General features: G+C 52.3%; 1 protein-coding gene across 3 annotated transcripts in view; it reads left to right on the top strand.

Moving 5' to 3' along the window:
- Positions 1 to 18919, top strand: part of KLHL29 (kelch like family member 29) — a 331050-nt gene that overhangs the window by 177073 nt on the left and 135058 nt on the right. For all 3 annotated transcript variants that reach the window (XM_019970638.2, XM_019970640.2, XM_019970637.2), the window contains one exon: positions 8540 to 8869. In XM_019970638.2, coding sequence (XP_019826197.2) covers positions 8585 to 8869 — 285 coding nt within the window. In that variant the 5' untranslated portion in view covers positions 8540 to 8584. The remainder of the gene's footprint in view (positions 1 to 8539; positions 8870 to 18919) is intronic.

Raw genomic sequence — 18919 nt, 5'->3', positions numbered from 1 at the left:
TGGATTAATCGTGCCTTCGGGCCCTCACAGCCGGCGCCCACTCCTCTGCATGCCTTAATGATAGGAAGGAGGGAAGGGTCATTAGTCACCTGTGATCTTGGGGCCAGTGTGCACACCAGGTGTGTCAATAGTTGGGGACACAGAGCACATCCCAGGACACAGAGCACCACTGTCCTGCCGTGAGTTTGGGGGTGCACAGAGCGCAGGTCGGCGAGCACAGGAGTCTCAGGGGCCGGTGCCATGGGCTCCTCGACAGAGGCCCCTGGGCCCCAGTCCCGCATGGACAACACAAAGCAAAGGACTGTGACATTCACAATGATTGATTATTTATTCATGAATTATTCATGTCGAGGCAAGTCTGTGGGACAAGACGCTGCTCTGGTATCCAGCAAGCAGACATGACACCGAATTATGGAGACACGGCCCGGCCAGCAGGGCTGAACCTGAACCTGGTATCCTCTGGTCCCCCCTGGACCTGTGTCTGTCATGGTGCCCTGAGCTGCAGCAGAAGCCCGTCCATCAGGGCAGGCTCTGGGGTTTGTGATAGGAGATCCCCATGAACACAGACATTCTGCTGAAAATGACCTTCCTTCCACCACGGTGAGGTGTCCACAGTGGCCCTGAGTGACAGCACCCTGCAAGGTCCCAGCCACCCAGCACAGGGGGTCTCAGGGAGTCCATGAGACACAGACCCACACAGCTTCCTAGTTCACAGCCGCCTCCTTCATCATCATCCTGGAAACCTGCCTGCTTCCTGTTGACCTTGTGGGGCTATCCTTGTCCTCCCTGTAACTCAGATCTGGTCATTATCCAGGGATGGGGCTCTTTCTCGCACACAGAGGGCTCATGAGGTTTACAGTTTGGTGCTAACAGTGGCCCTGGGGGCAGGCAGAGCTGTCCATTGCTGCTTCCCAGATGAATAACCCACAGCATCCCTGAGTTCCTGGGGCTTGTGAGGGGCGGTGAAGTGAAAGTTGCTCAGTCATGTCTGACTCTTTGCAACCCCACGGACTATACACTCCATGGAATTCTCCAGGCCAGGATACTGGAGTGGTAGCCTTTCCCTTCTCCAGCGGATCTTCCCAACCCTGGGACCAAACCCAGGTCTCCCACATTGCAGGCAGATTCTTTACCAGCTGAGCCACAAGAGAAGCCCAAGAATATTGGAGTGGGTAGGCTATCCGTTCTCCAGTGGATCTTCCCTACCCAGGAATCAAACCGGGGCCTCCTGCATTGCAGGTGGTTCTTAACCAACTGAGCTATCAGGGAAGCCCAAGAAGTGGTGCTGGGGTTCAAACACAACCCTCTTGACACCTCACTTGGCTCTCTTTCCATTGTCCGGGGGCCCCAGGACGAGTCCTGGAGTGGTCACCTGGGGCTGAGCTAGCAGAGCAGAGAGGGGCAGGGCCAGGGTTCAAACTCAGGCAGCTAGTGGGGTGTGGCTTCTCCAAACAGAACAAAGAGTGTGGACCCTTTGCAAGGAGACCCTGGAACCCAGAAGCTCAATGGCGAGTTGGTGAGACAGGGTCTGAGAGGTGCCGAACACCTGGGGCCTGCCCAGCTCCTGGGTCTGACTGGAGCGTTGAGCATGAAATGGTCCAGCTCTGTGCATGTTTTCCAGAGTCTGAACCAGACTTAAGCCAGGCACTGACTGGGATGGAGCCCGTATTTCCCAGTGGGGAAGGATGGGTAGGCTCCGTAGTACCAGACTGGTTCTTATACAACTCTAAAGTAAAGACGTTCCCTTTTCTATCATTATAAAGGTAATCTAACCACAACAGGGGCTTCCCGGGTGGCAGTAGTGGTAAAGAACCCTTCTGCCAATGCAGAAGACATAAGAGATGCAGGTTCAATCCCTGGGTCAGGAAGATCCCCTGGTGGAGGGCAGCAGTTTGATCCTCCAACCCATTCCAGTGTTCTTGTCTGGAGAATCCCATGGACGAAGGAGCCTTGGTGGGCTACAGTCCAGAGTCGGACATGACTGAAGGGACTTAGCACACATGCATGCAACCATGACATAGAAAATAAAATAAACAACACCTAAAACTTTTGGTCAAATTCCAGACAGGCAGAATCACTTCTTTCAGTAGCTGCAGCAAAACTAAGACAAGCGAGGCTTGGTGCAGAGTGAAGGCCCAAAGTACACTTTCCATTTGGGCATCAGGAGCGCAGAGAAGGAGAGAGGTTGGGAGATGAGGGTTCTAGGGACAGTCAAGGGGCAGAGGTTTGGGGCAGGAGCTGGAAGTCAGGGGCTGGAGCAGTTACATCATTTTGTTTTCATCCCAGGTAGCAATCCTCCTCTGACTACTCCAAGGGAAGAGAAAGAGACCCAGGACAAGGTGGTGTTGCCTGCATCCTGGCACACCTGGTGCTCAGTGGCGATGACCAGAATGAGGGCTTGGCCCCAGTGCCCAGTAGGCAGGGAAGCCAACTTCTGACTTCCATTCACTCCAGGTGAAGGGGAGCCCAAGCGTGGAGCATGTGTGTGGAGGTCCCGGGCCCAGGCCCCTGCTGGGGGAGCCCATACCCTTTCTGGTGAGCAAGTGAGTCATCATGGGAGCCAGCACCTTATCCCTCAGGAGTTGGGGGGCAGCAGGAACAGACCCTCCTCTCTCTCCCGGGGAGGAGCCCTGGATAAGGAAGAAGGTCTTCCTCACAGCGGGGCTTGGATGCTACAGGCACACCAGGCTGACCCTGTAATAATTTTGAGGGCTCATCTCGGCCCTGAGTTAGTTGGGCTGGAGGGTCATTGTTCTCCCTGGAGCCGGTCAGTGTGGGCCTCCTCCCCCTTTAGGGTGCTGGGGGGCTCTGTCCTTAGGCTTGGTGTCTACCTGTGTGTACTGAGCTCTAGTCTGTGTGGCTTTGAACAGGGAGGTAGGGGCAGGGCTTGGGGGCGGGGTGGTGCAGGGCCAATGGTTGTGCATCCACAGCAGCCCTTGGGCCCTTCTGGAGTGTCCCAGGGTGATGTGCTCACCCCATTCTTCCCCTCCACTGCGATTCTGTGAGCAGGGCCTCCCCTCCCCTCACTCTCCCCAGGGGAGGAGAGGCATGTGCAGAGAAGGGACTGGGAACCAGGGTCGGGGACCAGCTTCCCCAGTTGTGTGCCAGGCCCAGGCTCTCTGAATCTAGGTCTGGTTCTGGAAGAGTGGAAACCCAGTGTCTGCCCGAGGGGCTACAATGCAAGCTGGTGGTGGTGCATGCCTTTAGGAAACTGGGAGGTGTGAGGCTTCAGGCAGGCAAACATGGGCTTCCACCCGCCCCAGTTGGGGGCCCCATCCCCCTCCCGTCGTCTCTGCCAGCCCAGTATCCCTGGATGGTGCAGAGATCAATGCCCCTAGTGAAGGAGTGGGTGCCCTCCCAGCACCCCAGCAGCCACAGCCAAGCCTTCCACGTAAAACCCCCACCTCTGGGAGGCTCTTCAGACTGAACCTGGGACCTGCCCCTTAGGATCTCCTGGAGGAGGGTATGGCAATGCACTCCAATATTCTTGCCTGGAAAATCCCATGGACAGAGGAGCCTGGTGGGCTACAGCCATGGGTTGCAAAGAGTCGAACACGATTGAGTGATTAACACTCCTGGGAGACTCTTCAGATTGAACCCAGGACCTCCCCCTAAACGTCTCTACCCTGGACCTCGGGCTAACCTGCCCCCACCCACAAATTAAGACTTTTTAGATCCTAGAGATCTTTCTTCACACTTGCGTGTAATTTAAAAGATGCTGGCCACACAGTCACCCCACCCAGGGGCAAGCCTGCTCCCTGATTAAGAGCCCTGGACCTGGGATTGATTGTGGCCAGACTCCCTCCCCTCTCTCGTGCCCGGGCCCCGAGCCAGGCTCTGCCCATTCACAGGCCACCTGCCAGGTGTGCACCTTGACAAGGAAGCGTTTCTGCATGTTTTGTCTGTAATTGCTTGACCAGGTTCATCTGAAATGCCTCGTGCGCCTGGGGCCTCCTCCCACCCAGGCGAACGCTTCCTCCAGCCCCAGATGCACGTGGGGGCCCACAGGCCGCAGCCCAGCAAGAAATACTGACGCGGCCACCTCTGGCGCTGGCCCTCTGCCGTCTCACCCCTGGTACACCAGGCAGCATGCGCCTTTCATTCCGTTTTGAAAGGGGAAATTAAACTTAGGGATGAAGTCGAGCCCAAACCTGCCATGCAAATAGCTGACCTTTGTTTTGAATACACTTAACGAGGCCGAGCCCAGACTGTGGGTCCTCCAGCTGCCTGAGTGTCCGTCTCTCTGGTGTTTTCAGGAGACTCACAGGGATGCGCGGCAGGATGGGGATGGGCAGAGGCACAGCTGCTGGGCTGGCTTTTCTGCCATGCACCAGGGCTGTGAGGAGGAGAGAGCCACAATGTGGTCCAGGGGGCCCCTCTTCTCCAAGGTAGCAAGCTGAGAGGTGTGATCGGCATCAGAGGTGTTGTTGGGGCCCAGGAGGGCCCTGTGACTGGATCCCAAACATGCTGTGCCAGCTCTGGGCTTGTCTCAGGGCTGCAGGCCACCTGAACGGCAGCCCTCCTGATCTCCATCCTCAACAGCTGGAAGGAGATGGTTCCTTGACAATATGGGAGGTTGTGTTGTTCTGTAGGAATGTAGGGGCTGATTTAGTGCCAATCAGGCCAGGTTAGACTTAGTAACAAATAAACTGCCAATCTCACGGCCTTAAAGATAAAGATTTATGTACCAGTTGTGCTGAGTTTGGCACTGGGGTTGAGATGGGGGGGCAACCCTCTTCCATCAGATAATGGCACTGGCTGGGAGATGTGGCCTCTGAGGTCACCAGGGCAAGCAGAGGGTCACACCAGATGTTTTTAGAGAGAGTTCTGGAAATGGCCTTCATCCCTTCCCCACTCATTCTGTCTGCATGAAATCAGATGCATGATCCCAAGTTAACTACGAGGGAGGATTCAGGGGTCTTTCTGGATGGCCAGAAAGAGAACACTGTGTTTTAAACTTGGAGCATCATGTCTGCCCCACTTAGGATCCAGCCTAGGGAGGCAGTCACCCCAAGGGCACTGGTAATTAGCAAGAGCCCTGCCCTGACAGGTGAACCTCAGGAGACCAGAGTCTAGGCTCTGGGTTTCAGCTGCCCCTGAACATGTAGATCCTCCTTTCAGAGCTGTCCTCAGAGACTCCAGTCTGCTTTCTTAGAAAGGACAGTTCCTAGCTCCAGTGCCTTCAGGGAATTTCCAGCTGGAAGATTCAAGGTTTTATGTCTAAGGTTCTCCTTTTGCACAAATGTGTTTGTCCCTTCCTTAAACATTGAGCAATTAAGAAGAAACAAACATGTGTTTATTTATCCAGCAAATATCTCCTGAACACTCTTCTAAGCCAGGCATTGCTAGGTGCTGGGATTATAGAAACAATAAAGCCTGGAGTTTCCTCTCAAGGGTAGCAAATGCACAACAGCCATCCATGGATGCTGGAATGGTGGTGGGTGCAGATGTTCAGGGGGACAGAGGAGCTCTCTCACCTGATCTTGGGAAAGGAGTGGTTAATACAACCTCTGAGAAGAGTCAATGGCTGAGTTGGGTCATAACAGACACACAGGACTTAGCCAGATTCAGGGGAAGCCGGTTCTGGCAGAGGAACAGGGTGGGCTTGTCCACAGGCAGAGGGCGAGATACCTTCAGAAACTGTAATGTGTTTGGAATGACAGCACCTCATTCCCGGGAGGGGAAGAATGAAAAGTGAAAATGAAAGTCACTCAGTCTTTGCAACCACTATACAGTCCATGGAATTCTCCAAGCCAGAATACTTGAGTGTATAGCCTATCCCTTTTCCAACGGATCTTCCCTACCCAGGAATCAAACCTGGGTCTCCTGCATTGCAGGTGGATTCTTTACCAACTGAGCTATCAGGGAAGCCCATTAATGAATGAATGATGATGAATGATGATGCCAAAAAAGAGAGCCAGCCCAGATGCTCAAGAATCCCCTGGCTATCCTAAGGAGTCTGGATCGTTATCAGAAGGATAGTATTTAAAGCAGGAGAGAAAAGGATGGTGACCAGACCTGTGCTTTAAAAAACCATAAGGGAGGGACTTCTCTGGCGGTCCAGTGGTTGAGACTGCACACCACCAAAGCAGGGGACTTGGTTTCAGTCTCTGGTTGGGGAACTAAGATCCCACACACTACAAGGCATGGCAGAAGATTCAAAAGGCAGTAATAATAAAATAAACAAAGTTTTTTTTAAAAAAGCCACAAGGGCTGTTGGTGGAGGATGGACAAGAAGGATGAAGCTGGGGACAGCGGACCGCTTGAGATAATGTATGTGGGAGGCATGATTTGGGGTGGATGTGCAGATGGAGGGAGGCAGATTTTAAGAAACAACTAGAGCAACAGACGCAAAAGCCCTGCTGGGAGGTACGGGGACAGACGTGGGGACAGGCAGATGGCTTTCTCTGAGAGGGAATTCCTGAGAATGCATGTCTGGGCAAAAGAACAATGCGTTGATTTAAGGATGAACCATGTTTAGGTACCTTCAGGCAGCAGGATGGGGGGCGTGGTGCAAGGCAAGGGAGGCTCCAGGAAACATGGCTGAATGAGGTCGTCCAGGGACAGGGCAGAGGGTGGGAAACAAAGAGGAAATAGGGGCCCTTGAAAATGAGCCAAGAAAGAGGAGCCTGCTGCACAGACAGGAGGAGGGGTGGTAGAGGAAGGAGGAAAAGTGAGAGAATGTAATGTCGCCGAGACTGCACAGAGGAGCTTTCCAGAAGGTCGGCTGTGCCAAGGAGGGTGGGGAGGGGGGTTAAGGAAGACATGGGCATAAACTTCCCATTGGATGGGACAAATAGGTCCTTCTTGACCTCAGTGAGAATGACCCCAGAGGAGTGACCAGAGCCACACAGGAGTAGATGACAGAGCAGGAGCAGGGACCATGATCAGAACCAAGCATAGCCAGCTCTCCTGAGAACATCAGTTGGAAAAGTTTGTGAGGATAATCAAAGGGAGGTTCATTTTTATTTTGATGCTGTTACTATTGAATAGATGAAAAAACAACTTTTGTTACTATTGAATACAATTTTTGTGGCATGGTATAAGCTATGAAGCATAGCAATGAAATTAAGTGAGCCCACCATCCAACTTAACAAGGACAGTCATCTCTGCTTCAGGTGGACCTGCGGGCTTAGCCCAGGCTGTGGGGGGTCAAGTATCCAGCAGAGGGGACAATGCCAAGATAGGGGACAGCTGCTACCAGGGCCCTGTCCATCACAGCCTGGATTGGGTTGGCCTGGGCTCTGGCTCTGTGGCACTAGAAGCTGGCACCTAGGTCTGGATGTGCAAGGACCAGAGTGGTATCAGGCTTAATGTAAGTTTGTAAAATAAAGCAGTCCATTTACTAGTCAGCAATTCCAGAGCCCCCAGCCCGAGCTGAGCTGGACTGGCAGGTTAGGAAAGTGAGCCAGGAGCTGTCCTTGACCTCCAGGAGCTCACACCCTAGACAGAAAGTGTGTGGAGAAAGGAAAAGAATCAAAGAGAACCACGTCGTGCCTGAGCTGGGAGCAGAGCTGGGGAGGTGATGTGCAGGGAGACAACAGCTCAATCTGCCCCTGGCTCCCTAGCACTAACTTCTCCCCTCTGCATGTGCCTCACTGAGGCCTTGCCCACTAGGACAGCCTTTCCTGTATCTTTACATCCTTCCTGACTGAGGGTGACTGGTGCAGAGCCAGGCAAGTCATGGTCGTGCTGAGCAAAATTCGATCCCTGATGATACAGGAGGCCCTCGGGGTATCTGGTGTGTCTAGGTCTCCATGACAACACGGAGGGCCTTATGTTCGGATATTCGGGAAAGCTGCATGGAGACGGTCTGGTTCACAGAGGCTAGGGAGCTTGGGGGACTCGGGTGCCAGCAACTGAGTCGCAGGTTATAAAAGAAAACTCTCAACTCCCTAAAGCTTAACACCTTGGACTTGAGTCCTACACTGAGTCACGGTCTGGAGGCCGGAGATCCTGGCCACATTCTCACCTTCTAGCTTTTGGACCTTGAGGGAATCACTTATTCTTAATGAGTTCCCTGGCCCATAAAGTGAGGATGACCTTCCCAACTCACAGGCCACTCTAAGGATCAAATGAGATCTGTTGTCAAGGTCCTCGTTCACCACAAACTGAGTCTCCTGACATGGCTGTTTCACCTTACCATAGGGTTGAAGATAACAGGGCCTGAGGGGTCCACAGGATCTTGTTTTCACAGCAAGGATGGGGGAACAAAGTCCTAGTTATAATTAGCAGGCACACGTCTGCATCGTCCAGGGTAATGTGATGCTACCGAACAGAAAGCATCACTTTAAACCATGACTGGATTCAAATCTCATTGACTACACTTCTGCCATGTGATCCTGGACAAATCATTTATTCCTCATCTGTGATGGGGCTAATGATCCATGCTTTGTGGGCTTGCTGTGAATATGAAATGAGCTAACGGTTTTGCGCCCAGAGAAGATGTTTAATGGGCGCTGACGGCCGTGGCTGTCCTCACATCCCAGCGGGGCTGCCCTTTGTTTAAACTGCCCTCCTCTCCACTCTCTGCCCACAGGTCCGGCCTCTGTTTCCCCGTGAGGAGCAGCCACGGCCCAGCGAGATGTCCCGGCACCACAGCCGCTTCGAAAGAGATTACCGGGTGGGCTGGGACCGCCGCGAGTGGAGTGCCAATGGGACGCATGGGACCACCAGCATCTGCAGCGCCACCGCTGGGGCGGGGGGCAGCTCCGCCAGCAGCCTCAGTGCCCGGCCCGGCCTTCTACCGCTGCCCGTGGTGCCCTCCCGACTGCCCACACCTGCCACGGCCCCCACGCCCTGCACCACTGGCAGTGGCGAGGCAATCACCAGCCTTGTGGCCAGCTCCGCCCCCGCCACCACCACCAAGGTAAGACCCCTCTGGTGTCCGCTGCGAGCAGGAGCCGGGCAGGAGAGCCCTGCTCCCCCACAGTCCCCAGCCGGATACTTCCTTCTCCAGAGTATAGGTGTCCCTGGGGCCGCACCAGGCAACTGTTAAAGTTCACATGGTTTTAGTTTCCATAAAGCCTCTCTCTGTGACTAACTTGTGGGAAGACAAGCAGGTGCTGAGGCCATGTGTTGTCCTCTGTCACATGGACAAAAGGCATTTAACCAGCGAAAGGGCTGTGAAACTCTAAGGTGGTGATAGAGGGTCTCTAAGTGGGTGACCTGTAGATGGATAAGACCCCTGGGGGCTCCGGTGACAAGTTTGCAAAAAGATTCTGCCCAGCAGTTGGTCCTAAATGGTCATAAAACTGCTGTGTATCAACCAGCGTTCGTACCAAGTGTACGCACACCCAGGGTCCCCTCCAAGCCCCAGACAACCCTATGACATCAGTACTTTTGTCCAGTTGAGGACACGGAGGAACCAAGTCTATGGGAGAGGTCTGAGAAGGGACCTTCCTGGAGGAACCCAGGCCTCAAAGGTGTCAGTTTCAGGTCATTTTTCCCTCTTCCAGAAGTGGCTCCAGCTCCCAGAAGCGAAAGCAGAAAACAGTCTGGGTTACCAACCGCGACCATGGAAGTATAAATGTCGCCAAGGCTTCTGCCTGGCTTCCGGCCGAGCTGGTGCCCCTCGGGCCACTCACCCCGCCCCTGGAGGGACGGGACCCAGGCTGGTGGCCGGAAGCCCATTCACGGCCACCCGGTGTCCTGGGCAAGCAGGCGCTCTGCAGGTCCCGTCACCTCTGCCAGGCATTCAGAGCTGCCTCCTAGGAGCCGTCTCAGGGCCAGCATGTGTGTGTGTGTGTGTGTGTGTGTGTGTGTGTCTAGTCTTTTCTGCTTTCATAAAAGTTGCAGGAAAAGTTAAAGGCAGGGGAGCCCCAGCCCCAGCCATTGTGAGGTGGCGGTGGTGTTGGAAAGTGGCGCTCCAGGTGTGCTGAGCCTTTGTCTCGGCGATTGTCAAAGCTCCCTTCCAGCCCCGCTTCCCATTAATAACTGAGTGCTGCCGACGCAGTGCCCGGCAGAGGCCCGAGACGATGGAGCCATTGGAGGCCAGCTTGGAGCGCACTGACATCTTCGGCAGTGCCTTATTGATTTCATTTTCCTGTTATGAAAACACCGCCCCACTGAGGTGGAAAGGGAAGGAATGTTGGACAGGGGAGAGGAGACGGAGGCTTAATGTGGGCATGAGGCCCCTGGACCAGCCAAACACATTCCTCCCCAGGCGCCACCCCCCAGGACGGCTCCGGGGGCAGTGACCTCGGCCCAGGGGACCCAGCCGGCCACCCCGCCGGCCGCATCTGGCAGCCGCTCAGCTAGGCCAGCTGTTGGCCATGTGGAGGATGGCAGCGTCTGGAGCTGACGGTCGGGGGTCCAGGTGGGCAGGGAGGAGCTGGGCGCGGGAGCCCTCTTGATGGTTTCCACCCTCTCAGGGATGGAGGCCTTTTTAGGGACAGCGTCAGGCTGGGCCTCAGGCCGGGGTTTGGGCTCTGCCAAGCCAGGGAAGTGGAGGGGAAACTCAGGGAGGGCCTGCCCTGCCCACACGGCTCCTGCTTTGCTCTCAAGCAGCTTGATATTCATCATCTCTGGCTGGGCCCCAAACCACAGCATACAGAGGAAAGGAACCCAGCCTCAGACAGAAAACAACAGCTGGGCAAGAAAAAGCTGGGTGGCTGGGAAGGGAGAGGGGCCAAAAGTTCACACCTCTGTGGACAGCCAGCTCCTTGGCACACCTTCCCCCGTAACCATCTCCAGCCCAGTTTCACACCTGCAGAGGCTTGTCCAGTCAAGCAAAGGTGCCTGATTTTACCCTGGATTCCTGGTGTGCTCAGAAGGGAGTAGGGGCGGGCAGGGAGGACAAAATACAGCAGTGGTTTCCGTCCGGGGCCTTGGGGCTGAACTTGGGCTCTGGTTCCGTTCTGCCCTTCTGGCCTAACTGCCGACCCCCAGACTCCTGTCCCCAGCCTATTTGTCTAAGCCGAGATGGGACCACATCAAGTGACAGGCAAGCCACTAGGAGGTATCTGTGGTTTGCCTGGTCGACCAGTTGCGTCTTCACTGAGCAGCCAAGGTTTGGCTCTTGCCCTCAGGAAACTCATGGGCCAGGATATAACAAATCTGCGGCCTGGATGGTGCAACCAAGTGACCCGAGGATGCCTCTCCCATTGAGGCTGTTGGCAGAGGCTGCTTTGTGGAATGGAGAGAGACAGACTCTGGAGCCAGACTGCCTGGATTTGAATTCCATTCTATCTCGTGCTGACTGAGTGACCCTGGGCCAGTTGCATAACCTCTCTGGGCCTCACTTCTGTAACATTGGAATAAGTGGTCATACCTGCCTGTCAGAGTTGTGAGGATCATGTGAGTTAAAACTCATGTAAAGAGTTCAGAATCACATCAAGCCCGGCACACAGGACATGCCCTATAGAGCACTATGGTCATCACCATTGTCCCCGTCTCCCAGGGGAGGCTTACGGGACAAGGCCACGCCCCTGTAAGGCAAGGTGATCATTTTCTGGCCTCACCAAGAGGAAAAGGTAAGGCTTCAGATAAGAAAACAAGAGCTAGGCCCCAAGCAGGCAGGGACAGGAACTGAGTTTTTGAGTGGTTAAGCCTCAAGCTGGGGCTCCCCAGCTGGCAGTAAAGAACCCGCCTGTAAATGCAGGAGACATAAGAGACGCAGGTTCGATCCCTAGATCAGGAAGGTCCCCTGGAGGAGGCCATGGCAACCCACTCCAGTGTTCTTGCCTGGAGAATCCCATGGATGGGGATCCTGGTGGGCTACGGTCCATAGGGTCGCAAAGAGTCAGGCACAACTGAAGCGACTTAGCATGCACGCAGGCCTTAAGCTGACCTTGTGACGAGACCATGGTGACATGTCAGCAAGGGGCTGGAGGGAAGGGGGATCCAATGGGCCTCAAGCAGAGACTGAGTTAGCACCACCTAGTAATGGGTGATGGCGGTGAGCACCTTAAAACTTTTGTCAGCCATGGGCTCTTTCCTCCAAGACAGCCCAGTGACTTTTTTTTTTTTTTTTGGCTGCATCCTGTCTTCACTGTGTCATGAGGGATCTTTCATTGTGATGCATGGACTCTCTAGATGTGGCGCGCAGGCTCAGTAGTTGTGGTACACCCGTGTAGTTGCTCTGTGCTATGGGGGAAATCTTACTTCTTAGGGATTGAACTTAGGGATTGAACCCAAGTGCTCTGAATTGGAAGGTGGATTCTTAACCACTGGACCACCAGGGAGGTCCTGAAAACCCAGTGTCTACACAGGGCAGAGGCCCCCTCTGGTGGACGACTTGGGGAGGCAGGTAGCTGCATGGAAGCCAGAAGCAGAGCTGTGGCTTTCACTTCCTTTTGTGTATTCCTACCGCCCCGCCCCACGTGTGGCTCAGACAGTAAAGAACCTGCCTGCAGTGCAGGAGACCCGGGTGTGATCCCTGGGTCAGGAAGATCCCCTGGAGAAGGAAATGGCAACCCACTCCAGTATTCTTGCCTGGAAAATTCCGTGGACAGAGGAGCCTGGTGGGCTACAGTCCATGGGGTTGCGAAGAGTCAGATATGACTGAGCAACTAACACTTGCACCACTCCGCTTCCACTCTCACCACCCCGTAGTGGCATATGCTGCTTGAATGTCCTGGCCTGGCTTCCTCGGTAGAGGGTCTAGTGCTGCGTGGGCCAGAACCACCGCTGAGATGACAAATGTTGGCACCGTCAGGCCTTAGCATCTGCAGTGGGCTGGACGTGGAGCAGGGGGAGCGTCACAGCGTCTGCCGGCTGCAGGCACCCCGTAGCCCAGGCTGTCACCACCCATGTAGAGACGGCAGCCCCTTCATCTGCCCTGCCCAGTGTGGGGCTGCTTCTGCCCAGCGTTAGGGGCAGTCCTGGCTCTCCAGGGCGAGGAAGGCTGGCTGTGCTCCCAGCGGCAGCTCAGGGAAATGATGGCAATTTTTCTGTCACTGCAGCCTCCAGGCCTGAGTTGATCTTTTGGTTTCTTCCTTTTTCCAGGGCCTGATGATTTCTTGCATGTTTTAGATGCAAGGCCGAAAGGCCAGTTGGACAAACACAACTCCTGGGTGACTGAAGCATGGTGAGGGCCTAGCCAGATACACACCACACACACACACACTCACACACATACACTCGCTTACACCACACACACACACACACACACACACACACACACTCACACACAGTCCAACACACACAGACACACACTTGCTCAGACTGATAAACTGCTTCCCTGGGGCATAGGTCAGCCCTTAATCCTCTAGGACACAAGTTTCCAGAGCCCAAGAAAAGTAAGCATGCAACCCAACCCCTGTATTTTGTAAGTCAGAAGAGTGAGACTTTGAGAAAAAAAGACTTACAGAGGTCACCTACGGAGTGAGAAACAGAGCCTGGCACAGTGTATTCACCATGGTAACCAACATTGCAGCATTGTTATGATAACTTTTCCCACTCCCTCATCCACCTAGCTGACAGCAGACACTGAATTTCGGCAAGAAAATGGGTATATTTACCTCTTGTGTTATAAGTAGAAAAAATCTAGGCTGAAGATTGTGTCAACTCAACATTGCACAGCTGGTGAGAACTTCAAGCCCTTGAGTCCAACAGAAATGGGTTTGAATCCTGTGTCTACCGCAGAGGAGCCAAGGACCTCTGCAAGCTTCAGTTTCTTTGTCTGTAAAATAGGAATGATAATGATATGTTTCTTATGGAAGTGTTGTGAGAATTGGTTAAACTAGTATGTGCAGAAAAGCATAGACTAGTACCTGCCACTGGTTAAACACTCAATAAAAGTTCATTTTGGAAAGGTAAATGAGAAACTGAGTTCAACAAAATATTCATATATTTGGGGGAGACCTATCCCCCTGTTGTTGGGAGCCAGTACTCTGGCCCTAGGCTCCAGGCAATCAAGGGCCCAGGGGGAGAGTGCCGCTGAGAAGCACAACGGCTGCCAGGCCTGTTTACGGGATAGAAAGGAAGCTCCACGGCCCTGCAGTTGCCGCTGCATGAAATTTAAATTATTCTCAGCAAACCTGCTTGACAGATGAAACAGAAAAGGGACGGCTTCATAAAATGCAATTTTGTTCTTGAAAGAATGGACTTTGCAGGATCCTCGCTGATGTCTGTGAAATGTATCGGGGGCTTTTCTCCACGTGGTCAGGAGCACTCATGCTGAAACATTCCCGTCATTCCTCAGAGCTAAACCCTTGAAAATAAATCTAGGCCGGGAAGAGAGAGACTTCGCCTGTGTCCCAGGCCTAGGGAAAACCAAAAGGGGCCATGGAATCTGCAGGCTCTGTCCTCAGAGTTTTTGACATTTATGGGCATTTGAGGCTTTCAGGGGGGACCTAATGACCCCAGAGACAATGACTTCTTCACATGACCTAAATTCTTTGGAGAAATGTTCATCAGGGTGGGGGCAGGGGGAGGATGATCTGGGGTTGCTATGGGGAATCATGAGAATGACCACAAGACCACCAGCAGAGGGGGCCTCCTCTCCTGTGGTTCTGGGGGTCCAAGAATGGATAGAAAAGCAGCTTTGCACAGTTGCAGAATGAGAAGTAGTCGTCTCTCTCCTCCTGTTTCCACATTGAAAACCAAGGACTACAGAGTGGGCTCAGTAAGTTGGGAGAATCACTCAAGCCCCTTTTATGGCACATTTCCAGACTGTGTGTGCTTCCCCAGAAGGCCATTTCTTGCCCCATGAACAAAGATTTGTGATGCATTACCAGGCACTGATAATGCATCGTGAGACGACTTGTGCCTGTTCGTGCCCAGCTAATGGGTTTCACCTGAACTTTAAGTGGCAGCCACAGTCCAGGTTGTATCCTCATTGACTTAAAATCCATCCGTCAGTCACGAAGTGTGTGCAAAATTGAAAAATGTCATGATTGCCCAAGCATCTGTTCCAAAGCCTATAGTTCAGGCAGGGTAGATTTGAGTGGCTTGATTTCTTAGACTTTTGATGAAAGGGACAAAGAGAAGGGAGAAGGTTATATGTATTACCATATTTGTAAGGGATGAGCCATATCTATATAGAAGGCAGCTGTGGACTCTGAAGGAAGGTTGTGAGATGGGCTTGACTGGAGCCAGTTGTGTATAGAAGTTAGCTTTTGCTTCGTAACAACCATAAAACCATCCCAGTTCTGTGGGTTTGTTGTCAGTTCTGGACTGGGTTCTCTCACTTGCCTGTGGTCAGCTGCATGGTGGCTACTTGCTGGTGGCTCATTCTAGGATGGCCTCACTCATACATCTGTGCTTAACGGACTGTCGGCCAAGACATCTCAGTTCTTCGTGTGGCCTGTCATCCTCTGTACAGCTATTGCAGGCTTGCACACTGGAAGTTCTCAGACTTCCAGGAGCAGTAAGAAGCCAAGGCTCAGGGCACAAGTACCTCTGCTTGAGGAACTTTTGCTAAAATCCTGTTGGTCAAAGCAGTCACAAGGCCAAGTCAAATTCAAGTGGGGAAAAGGTCCTGCCTCTGGTTAGAAAGTGCTTCACCACATTGCAAAGGGGCAGACACCAAAGGACAGGAAGCCTTTGTGTTAATTTTTGCAATATGCAACCCCCGCCCCCGTGCTGCCAGCACACTTGCTTAAACACGGTTATTCACTCTCTAGCTTCTGGCCAAGGCTTGCATTCCCCAAACAGAAAGAATAGGACCAATCCGATAAACCAATCTATATGGCCTGGTGGACAAAATCAACAGGGGACTGGCGTGACTTATACATACCTGGGTGACACCCAAGCCATCCACACCAAGAGCTGCCCTAGGGAGATCTGAAAGGAGAACCCTGGTGAGGATGGTGCTGCCATGGAGAAGGCAGTGCACCTGGCCCCCAGGGAACCTTGCCCGATGCAGTTACCTTGAGAATGCCCCACCGGCAGGTCTTGGACCTCAGTCCTCAAGGCTCCAATGCATAACCCCATCACTGCCTCAGAGCTGGTGGAACTGAGACACTGCTCTTCCCAGGATATTCTCAAAGACAGATGCTAACCTATTGATTCAGAATCAAAACTTCACCCCCAAGGAGACCAACTTCGTGGACTTTGCCCAGTGAGAATCCACATAAGAAAACACATTTAGACCAGAAGACTTTCTGAGGAGCCTAAAATCAGGAAAGGGAGCCAGTTACATGATGCAAATATACAATAACTGCGGATCGGACAGAGCCCAGGCTCTTTCTCCCTAATAGGATAAATCCTGTGCCATTCCCAAAAAAGCCCTTGGAAAGACCTCTTCTTAAATTAAATTAGGTTTTCTGCAAACAGCATCATTCAAGATGAACATAAATCTACTTCTTATTCAGTTTTAATGGTTTTCCCTGTTTCATTTAATTACTCATGTTGCAATTAAACAATTTTTTTTTTCATTGTAGAAGGACAGTATTTTAGCTACATTATGGGTTAAATAGGCTTTGGAGAACTAGCCTGGGAATCTCATCACCATTTATAACATTGTTTTTTTATAGGGAAAGTATGTTCCAAAATCTAAACAGCCAAATTACAAATGAACTTTCGGGACCCAGCCCATTTGTTAACTGTAATGCTAAAAATAACTCAGGGAAACAAGCATTAAAAAGGAGAGCTGAATGCCCCTTGGTCTCATTTGTTCACCATCAGCATCTATGGATTCAGTTTTGTTTCAGCGAGGAGAATCTCCTCCAAACTCAGACAGACCCTACCCCTGTTTTACTCACTGTTGTGACACCAGTGGCCACATCGGCTTGAGTCCTCCCTGAGCTTCATGCCACCGTGAAGGGTCATTGTGGAGTCCCTGCAGAGTGACGCTGAAGTAACATAGCAGATTATCCATTTCAACACCGTATTCGCTGCCCTAAAATGAAGGCTTAGGAGAACTCTCTGTGCAGCTCTGCTGCCATGTCCAGTGGTCTAGGCACATTCACTTGCACTGGGAATCTGTACTTCTAGAACTCGTAGGCAGGAATCCTCATTTTCCTCTGGCAAATAAAGAGCCATGACTGGGACTTCCCTGGTGGCCCAATGATTGACTCTACGCTTCCACTGCAGGGGGCACAGGTTTGATCCCTGGTTAGGGAACCAAGATCCCAGCATGTCTTGTAGTACAGCCGTAAATAAATAAATATAAAAAATAAAGAACCGTGAGAACCCAGCAGAGCATCAGTCTACATTCAGAGAAGCCTGCCACACACCTTTCTTGATGATTGGGGTAGGGGTCCTGCCTCCCCAGCCTCTCCTCTCCTAATGTTTCATGAGATGATGGTTAGGTGTTTTGCACTCCCTAGCACCATAACAGGAGTCCTAGGAGCTGGGAAGGAAGCAAGGTGCCCACTCCAATCACAGAAGGCCAGTCATCAGCACCTCTCTCCTTTAAACTGCTAGCTGATGACTACTACAGTCCCTTAAGGAAAGCACTCTCTGTCACCACATGACCGCTTCCTTGCCAGACCTGCTCCGAGGCCCAAGCAGCTTGGTTAAGCTTGCTGTCCTCTTTTGTTTCTAGAAGGCCACAGGGGTTTCCCCATGCCCCGACCCTGTGGGGCTGCCAGCAAGCAGAGTGCTCCATGCCCTGCCCAACTCAGCACCAGACTAGCATCAGATAAGAACTCCTTTACCAGGTGAGAAGTGGCCCTAAAGCCAGCAGGCTAGGGGATAGGAGGTAGAAATAGGGAAGTAGAATGGCCAAGCCTGTGAGTGGGTCGGGTGGCCCTTGCTGTGAGGGTGCAGAAGGTGGAGAACCACACCAGACTTGACAAAGTGACCTTTGAGGTCTGTGGTGGGGGTTGCTGGCTGTCTACCCAGCCTCAGTTCTGTTCAGGCAGCCACCACTTCCCATACTTTGGGAAAGCAAACCCTGGTCCCCACTGGGATTATGGTGGTTCAACACCAGGCGTGGCAATCCCATTTCCCTTCCCCGTCATTGGTTCAGGAAGGGTCATGCACCCAGTGCTGGCCAGCGGAACACGAGGGTAATCCTATCTGGGGGCTTTGGGAAAGGTTTTCTTGCCTGTAAGGAAGAGTCACAGAAAAAAGAAATCCTTCTTCCTCTGGACATGGTCATGTCTGGACATGATGCCTAGAACTGCTATAATCATCATGCTACAAGCCTGAGGGTGAAGCCAGCACACAAGGAAGAGAAAAACAAGAGAATTCCAGAAATCTGGCACCAGAGCCCGAATGCTGCCGCCCTGCTTGCCTCTGGGCTTTTGTTACCTGAACTAATACCTATGCTGGTTGTATTTTAAAAATAAATTATTTTGAAAACTGTCTCCACAGCACAGACAGTTCCCAAGCAACAGTATAGATGTCTTCTTCCACCTCCCAGACCTCACCTGACACGCTGGCTGCTAAAAACGGCTGCAGTGGCCTTTGTGATGCTCTCTGCCTGTTACTCATTGATTTCAGCTCTCCGCGGTGTACAGGGCTTCTGCTGTCTGTTGCTTCCCTGAATGCCAACACCAGGGCACAGCTTGCAGCCCCTATACTTCATGGGGCCATGTTTCTGTCTGAGTGGAATCCAACACCTTGGGTGCCTGAGCCATGGGGTCATTTGAGCACATCGCCCCTTTCACCCACTTCAGCCACATGAGAGGAGCTCTCAGGCTCCAGGGCCTCTGCAACTTGCCACTTACTCTTTCCAGAATTTTCATTCCCTTTCTTGCCTGCCCAGAAACACTCTTGTTCATCCTGCAACTGACACCCTAAATGTTAACACCTCTGTGGTGAAAAAAAATGCTATAATTTCTTTTTTCCCATGACACTTTTGTTTATGTCCATATAAATACCTATAATATATGGTACCTATCCATTTGTTAATTTGTCTCCTTACTAGGCAGTGAAGTCCATAGGAGTAAGGTCCACATGATACCCAGTATATAAAGGTTCTCAATAAATATTTGAGGACAGAATGAATTTAGGCATATGAATATTTATTCTTTTTGTCGTTCAACTGATAGGTCATGTCTGATTCTTTGCAACCTCATGGACT

The sequence above is a fragment of the Bos indicus genome, chromosome 11 (genome assembly GCF_029378745.1).
Source record: "Bos indicus isolate NIAB-ARS_2022 breed Sahiwal x Tharparkar chromosome 11, NIAB-ARS_B.indTharparkar_mat_pri_1.0, whole genome shotgun sequence".
In the NCBI taxonomy this organism is placed as follows: Eukaryota; Metazoa; Chordata; class Mammalia; order Artiodactyla; family Bovidae; genus Bos; species Bos indicus.
The sequence above is the reverse complement of the archived record's forward strand: the minus strand, read 5'-3'. Positions and strand labels throughout refer to the sequence as shown.